At 50.6% G+C, this 7912-nt stretch overlaps 1 protein-coding gene across 1 annotated transcript; it reads left to right on the top strand.

Annotated features, from left to right (window-relative positions):
• Positions 1 to 453: 453 nt before the first annotated feature.
• TCF21 (transcription factor 21) lies at positions 454 to 3574 on the top strand. Its single transcript, XM_061206958.1, has 2 exons — positions 454 to 1284; positions 3069 to 3574. The coding sequence occupies exons 1-2, from the start codon at positions 835 to 837 to the stop codon at positions 3156 to 3158; spliced, it is 540 nt and encodes a 179-aa protein (XP_061062941.1). The 5' UTR covers positions 454 to 834; the 3' UTR covers positions 3159 to 3574.
• The last annotated feature ends 4338 nt before the right edge of the window (positions 3575 to 7912 follow it).

The following is a 7912-nucleotide window of genomic DNA, read 5'->3' as shown; positions in this document are numbered from 1 at the left end:
TGGTACTTTCTCTGTCATCACCCTAATGATCTTAGAAAGCACTTATTGTCTTAATTCACCAGAGTTAAGGTGTGAAGGTATCTTGGAAAAGCCACAGAGTCTTATAAGGTGTTGGCAGGAGGTGGTTGATCCCTGCCTGCATTTTAATTGGTGTTTTCTGGGGGGAAGCGGGGAGCCAGAGGATGCTGGTGAGATTTGTGGGTGGAAGGCCCAGAAAGAGCAAAAGGATGTGGTCGTTTTCCTGAAGTTCTCAGTTTCAGGCAGCTATGACCTGTTAAGAAGGAAAGCGGGCCTTAGGAGATGGGCCCCCCCGGAGAAGGAGCTCGAGTGGCGCCCGCTCCTCCCCAGACCGGCCAAGAGTGGGAGAAGGTGACCGGTATTTGCGTCCTGCAATGGAGTTGATTCACATTGCAAGCTGGAAATCAGGGGCTGTGCGTGAGAGTTTCCCTCCGGTTGTGAAAGGGGTCTAAGAGAGTTGCTGGGGCCTGGCAGGCCCCTCCCCTGGGCTGCAAGGATCCGCCTCTATTCCCCAGATAAATTCCTAGTGTCCACCAAATTCCTCAGCGCTCTCTCACACTCCTCTACGGCCACGACTCCGGGGGTGGGGAAACAGAGCGTCGGCTTCCTGCCCGCAGAAGCCCTCGCGGCTCCTTCTCAAGACTCTGCGAAGGGGAAAGGGGTGTGAGACCCAACCAGACCCGCAACTCCCGGCTCCCAAGCCGAGGTGGCTGCCCCACACTCCACGTTCGGGGGGTCCATTGGTTTCGGGGTCTCTCTCCTCTCTTCCCTTTCTCCTCTCTCCCTTCCCTGTCTCTCTCATCCTCTCCCCCAAACATGTCCACCGGCTCCCTCAGCGATGTGGAGGACCTTCAAGAGGTGGAGATGCTGGACTGCGACGGGCTGAAAATGGACTCGAACAAGGAGTTTGTGACTTCCAACGAGAGCACCGAGGAGAGCTCCAACTGCGAGACCGGCTCTCCCCAGAAGGGCCGCGGCGGCCTGGGCAAGAGGAGGAAGGCTCCCACCAAGAAGAGCCCCTTGAGCGGGGTCAGCCAGGAAGGGAAGCAGGTCCAGCGCAATGCGGCCAACGCGCGCGAGCGGGCCCGGATGCGGGTGCTGAGCAAGGCCTTCTCCAGGCTCAAGACCACGCTGCCCTGGGTGCCCCCGGACACCAAGCTCTCCAAGCTGGACACGCTTAGGCTGGCGTCCAGCTACATCGCCCACTTGAGGCAGATCCTGGCCAACGACAAGTACGAGAACGGTTATATTCACCCGGTCAACCTGGTAAGTTCTCCGGTGCGGCGGCGGCGTCCCAGGGAGGGGGGCGGGGGCGACCCAGCGCGCCAGCAGTGGGTCCCCGGTGAGAGCGTGCGCGCCAGCCTGGGAGCCGCGCATCTCAGTCACCGCCAGCCAGCGTCTCTAGGGGACCGGTGCAGGCGAGCCCCACACGGCCCTCACTCTCTGCCTTCCAAGCCGCGGGAACGCGTTGGTTTATGCGAGTATTTGACGTGGCAGCCCAATTAGGAGTTTGCAGGCGTATCGAGCTGGCAAAGAGGAAGGATCCCTCCGCGCTCGCGCCAGCGCCTTCAGGGCCGGTGCGGGACAGCGAACACCGACAAGATGCTGCGCGCTGAGGCGGCATTTTAGTAATCCTTTTATTCTTCTTTCAGCTGAAGAGTAAAACTTGATTCCCCGCCCCCTCTAATTCCTGTAAATAAGAACAGCCAACTCTGTTTCTTTCCCAAGGATATGTAGAACCTTTACATATGGACACATCATGCCCCCCCCATAATTGTCACATAAGTCCCCAACTATTTAAATATTCTGCACTTCTCCTATAGATGGATTAACATTTTCGAATCCCAGAATTTCTAGCAAATACTAGCATAATCAGAACATTATCACGAGTATTAGTGTAATAAATAATATTAAAATAGGTCACTCTCCTTCAAGTTTAAGAACATGTTACTTTTTATCTTAAAAAATAATGCTCATTGAGTCTAATATTTTTCTCAACCGCATTTTACTGTTTAAGAACTATATTTTAATTCCTTTTTCATTTGATTTAATTTTAAAACTTCCAGGGGCTAAAGAAAAACAAAAACTAACTACCACCTCTGTTTATATATGATAAGAAGGAGAGGTTTTCCTCTTAAAAGTCTTCTTATCGGTCGGCACTAGCGAGAGAGGTTTGAAGGTTTGAATTGTCTTCTCTCTGAATTGGTTTCAGGAATTGGGGAGGGGGGAATGCAAAACCACATTTTGCTGTGAAAAATATTTTTCCTTCTAATTAAAAGTCAGGTTTTTGAATGAGTAAACAGCTTTTTAAAATCTGGAACGAAAATGAAAGCAGTGCCTTCATTTACAACTGCTGCTGCCTTCATCTTTGAATAAGAAACTTAAGTGAGCTTTATTATACACAGAACGGAGAAGGCAAGAGAAAGCTATGCTTGCTCAGCCCAGTAGGAACACAATGTGAAAATACGCGGCTATATTCTTTTATTAACATTATTTCTTTTTAAGAGCTGGCGATTAATTTAGAAACTGTGGTTAAAACCCGCGTTTGTGATGGAGGAAACCAAAGATAGAAGTAGGGAAATCCATGGGGGTGAAAGAGAGAGGGCTGGGAAGCCTGACCAGGACCTCAGAAGAGGGCCAGCAGGCGCTTCACCTTGAACCCGGTGCCCAGTGGCGCGAGGTCCTTCTCGGCTTCCCTGCTCCGGTTCACCCTAGCATCTGCCTCCGGGCTGTGGCAGGGCAGGAGCCACTTTGGGCTTTCCAAGGGTCTCCTCTCTCGGGTTTCACTTCGAACCCAGGGCGAGCCCCTCTTTGCTCTACCACCTCGAGCTGTGGCTTGGCGCCAACGTTGCTTTCTGCTTTACCCAGCCACAGGGCGCACTAGGTCACCGGGAAAACTGCAGAGATAACGGGCCTCTCCAACTCACTGCCTGCCCCCGCCCCCACCGTGCCCTTTCCTTTGGGCGCCCTTTCCTTGGGTCTCGGGCTCCCGCCTCATCCCACCCCTCCTCCACGGCCACTTACCTCCTCCACCCTCTTCTCTCCTGCAGACGTGGCCCTTTATGGTGGCCGGGAAACCCGAGAGTGACCTGAAAGAAGTGGTGACCGCAAGCCGCTTATGTGGAACCACGGCGTCCTGACCTTGGAGGTGCGAGTCTGGGAAAGGCGCGCTCCCGGGGTGGGGGAGCGGGCCCCGGGAAGGCGACCCTTGCCCTCCCTGCTCTCTGTCTCTTCTTCCCCCTTGCAACTCTCCTCTCCCTTTCCCACCCCTCGAGAACACTTTACAGCGACGAGGAGATTCGTTTCCAAACCAGAGGACATCAATTGTACTTACAACGATTCCCATCTATTTAACTTTATTAACTTCTACCGTGAATGACTCTGCGAGCCTTGCTGGTCCAAGTGCAATATGTAATTATAAATATATAAATAGATAATAAGAGCCTATCAATGTGTATCTTTTGTACAATATGTTGTAAAATGTAGATCATAGAATAGCTGACTTTGACAGTCACATTTATAAAGTAATTCACTTAAAGATATATATTTTTTTCAAACAAGTTTTGCTACTTTCAAAAATAAATCTTTCTTTATATTGCTAAAAGCCCCGACATTTGGTGTGATTTTTTTAAAATATATTAGGAATAGAAAGATGGGGAACTATGGGGGAGCTATATAATAAAAGTGGTTCTTTGGAACCTCAATCCAAACTTCTAGAGATAGACAACGATTAAATACGATTTCCACTATGAAGGTGCAGATCATATTTTGCACTGAAACCTCAAAAAGAAACTAGTCCCTCAAGTTTGCACGTTACTTTTAAGACAACTAGAAATAATGTAACTGTAAACAAAGAAAGGGAAGGATTAAAGTTATTAACAGTTACACAATTCAAGAGAAAAACACACCAGAAAAGAAAAATCTGATTTTCAGTTATTCCACAGTTTAATTGCTAACATGAGCAGGAAGGTAAACTCCACATTCTACAACTTTCCAGGCGCGTACATGAACCCAAGCAACCCATAGCTGCAAAACAGTGAAGAAATACTGGGAGTGATGAAAAACGTAAATGCCATACCTTTGGAATGTGTTTTACGATTTTCAAAGGGCTGCAACGTGTATTATATATTTCTTATTAATAACTGATGAATTACTTATAACAACGCGCATGCCTGCCTTTCGGTTACATTAGCCAGCGCGTTCAGCTCCTCTCCACGACTTCCGGTGGATTGGGTTTTAATTTAAACATCTTCCAGGCTACGGAACAGCTCGTTGGGGAAGATTAAGTTGAGATAAACAGAGAGGCGAGTCCGAGGAGCCTGGGACCGGGTTCCCTCGCTGCCCCAGCGCAGCCAGCGGCGGCCGATGCGCCAGATGCCACCAGGGCTGTTTAATGTTCGGGGTTATGACCGCAGTGTTTACAAGACGTCTTCGGTTATTTATACTGTTATTCCTCGCAGAGGGCCTTGAAACTTCCGCTTCATTTGCTCTTTCTTTTCGATTTTTTTTTCCTTTTTCTCGGCTCAGTTAGGTACCTTGAGTAAGGGCTCCCCCGCTCTTGCACTTACCTTCAACCAACACCAAAGGCCGCTTAGGGGGTGGAGCCCTCAACCTGGACAGCAGGGAAGGAGCCAGCGGTGCTCTTGACCCAGGGAACGGCTGTGCCAGGAGGGATGTTCTCTGCCAGAGATAGTCACCACGTTACCAAGTCCACATCTCCATTCTCCAAGCGCTGGGAACGCGGGTGACTCCTCACCCACGTACCTGTCATTCGCACGTCGGAGGACCTCTCAGGGTGTCAGGCTTCCCTCCCCCTCCCTTACCCCCTACCCGGACTTGACCCTCAAGAGAGCATTTTAAGCTCTGGCCACCTCCACCATTCCCAAATTCGCTTCTACCAGAGGGACGGACCATCTACCCTCGCCTCACCGACCCAGAGTTCAAGTCAGAGATGCGTCCCAACGTGATTCAGTTGTCTGCGTTTCACGTTCAGCAAATTTTCCAAGCTCCCACTCACGTTTTTACAATAAATACTCAAAATTCTGAGCACTCTACGCAGGCGGCCCCCTAAAGAAGAAATTTCTGCTTGCTCATTCTTTGAGGACCCCCAACCGCAAAAGAATTTGTTAAAAAAGTCCTCATGCCTCCCACCGACAATTTGCAGCCTGTGCTTTCAGCATAAGGCCTGAAGCTGTGCACACGGGACACGCAAGTTAAGCCCTAGTTTTGCGTCCAGTTCTTTCCTGAAAAGGTTTGGATTCTCAGTTTTCTCATCTCCAAAAGTGGGGATAAATGTGATTATAATGATAATAATAATCGTACTCATACATTTCCTCTTTCACCTCACAAAGCCTTAGTGGCGCTCAAATGAAATTATAGTTTCGCAACTGCTTTGTAATGGAAAAGATCCGTGCACATATTGGTCACTTGTACTAAGTGGCTGGCGGTGAGCTGCCTATACTAGACCCGACTAGACCTGAAAGTACTCAGGCAGGAAGCTCAAGAGCATGCACAAGCGAGGGTCTTTTTATTGCAGGAACCAACACACCCCTTATATGCAATGTTGAAGGTTACAATTTCTCTCTCTCTCTCACACACACACATACACACACACTCACACACACACACACAATCCTTTACCCCTCCTCGATGTTCTTCCATTTTGTCCAGAGCTTTATACCAATGTGACTATTTCCTAGAAATCCAGAGTTCAGAAAAATTCAGAGAACAAAGATAGGGACTGGGACCAGCAAATAGAAGGGCTACACTGGTGCCTGGCTGTCAGGAAACCCTGAGCACAGGGGTCTCAGCCTTCGAGCCTGGGCACACTAGGGGACCCAAGTGTTGTCCACTGAAAGGAGCAAGCAACATGGTGGGAATGACTGGGTTGTGGCTACCAGTAGCCCTGGCACAGGACAACCCCCCTCCACACACACACACACATCCACAGTCTAAACATCTCTCCTTCCCATGGACCCTTCTCTTCTGCCAGATCATCAGTCCTCCCACACCCACCATGCCCTGCTTCCCAATGTCTGGTGCTCTTCTCAAGCCTGTCCCAGCGGGGTGTGACTTTGAGCCTACCGTGCCAGCACAGGTACTTGGCATGTCTCGATCTTAAAGGAGGCAAGCGGTATCTGAAGGAGTGGGGGACCCCCTTTACCACAAGCCAGATAGTTAGGGGTGAGGGAGGTGTGACCTCTCAGTTACAAAAAATATCTTAGAAGGTGCTTTCTAAGATAGTCTAGAAGGAGAACGACCAAAGCAGGTTGTAGAAGCCTGGAAGGAAAATGAAGTGTTTCAAATAAGCATGTCTGCGAGTTCTCAGGAGGAGGAGACAGATACTGAAAGTGGACTGAAGCTGGGGAAGTCCCTTCTCCTCCCTTCTCTCTCTCTCTTTCTCCTTCTGATTGCTTCTATGACTTCTTATAGGCAACACATTGTGCTTCCAGCAGTCTTCCCCACTGTCACGTCAGACTTCTTTCTAAACAGATAAGTGGTAAACAAGGTTGGTACCTGCTAGTTATATTTAGTGATCAGTGGGAAACACTGCCCAGGGAGGATTTTGAGCCAGGGATTCCTGGGCATGTATGGGAATCACCTGGACAGCTCCTGGAAGTAGAATGTTGGGCTCCATCCATCCGAGTTCCAGATTCAAGAGGTCTGAGGTGGAGGTGAGGCCCCAGAATTTCTACTTCTAACAAGTTCCCAAAATATGCTGAGGCTACTGGTCGGGAAACCACATTCAGAATCACTGTTTGGGGATTTGTCTCATTAAAGAAACAAAAGACGTTGAAACGGAGAGAAAGAAAATATTTGGGAATTACTTTTTCTTAAGAGGCTGCATGTTCTGGGCTCCAGGTTCATTTACATTTCTATTCGCTCCACGGTGGCATGCAGTGTATTCTTAACGCTTAAATGCCAGTCGAGACATCAAACCACTAGTCCTCAGAAAATATTAATAAAAGATTTGTGCAACCCTGGTGTATGGATGTGTGCGCGCGTTCGTCTTGAGCTCTCAAAGAGATTTCAGGTGATGGATTAAAGGCCTGGATGGATTAGGGCCCGGCTGCTGTTGGCTCCGTCGCGACCCCTAAGGGGGAGAGAAATCCGAGCGCCCGGGACTCATGCCCCCTACAACTTCTCGGTTGCGCAGAGGGTCCCGCGATCCAATCCAGGTCAGCAAAGCTTTCCCCTTCACCCCAGGGGGAGTAGGAGGGTTTGCTCTGGGCTGGGGCCCTGCGCTTCCGGCTGGTGGGAAGTCGGCCTGGGGTTGAGGTGCAGGGTCTCGGGCTGGTAGGGAGAACGTGGCAAGCGCCCGGTGGGGCTCTCGGGCAGGAAAGGGCCCCGAGCCAAGAGGCGGAGTAGGGAACGGCTCCTCTGGGGCTTTTCTACCCGGGACACAAGTTTCTGGAAGTGGGCGGGAGAAGAAGGATGGAGAATCCGATTTCGAGCCCCAGCCTACACCGCCTCCTGGGTCCGCATCCCTTTCCGGGCGCCGCCTCCTAGACGGCCGGGTGCGTGTGCCAATGCGGACTGGCCCAGCGCAAAGACACCGCCAGGGAAGGTTCTAGGGTAATGACCCTGCTCAGCCAACAAGGAGAGGCGCAAACTCCAGCCAGCTGGCGAGGGGAACTTCCTTTCTTAGCTTTGCATCCTCTTCTCCAAATTCTGGCGATGCCCTAGGAAACTCGCGCGGTGCCAGTGGCATTCTTGAGAGCCAGGCTGGCTTCCTCCAGGCGTCGGGGTTCCAGGCGCCTTTGATCTTTCTATCTGGCAGGCTCAGCTGGTCCACCTCCAGCCCGTTCATGGAAAGATTAACCACCCCAAGGACTAGGCTAAAGATCCCTTCCCAGGGCAGAGGGAGGAGAAAGGGGTGGAAAGGGCAGAGAGA

Source organism: Eubalaena glacialis, chromosome 12 (genome assembly GCF_028564815.1).
Source record: "Eubalaena glacialis isolate mEubGla1 chromosome 12, mEubGla1.1.hap2.+ XY, whole genome shotgun sequence".
Classification (NCBI taxonomy): Eukaryota; Metazoa; Chordata; class Mammalia; order Artiodactyla; family Balaenidae; genus Eubalaena; species Eubalaena glacialis.
The sequence above is the reverse complement of the archived record's forward strand: the minus strand, read 5'-3'. Positions and strand labels throughout refer to the sequence as shown.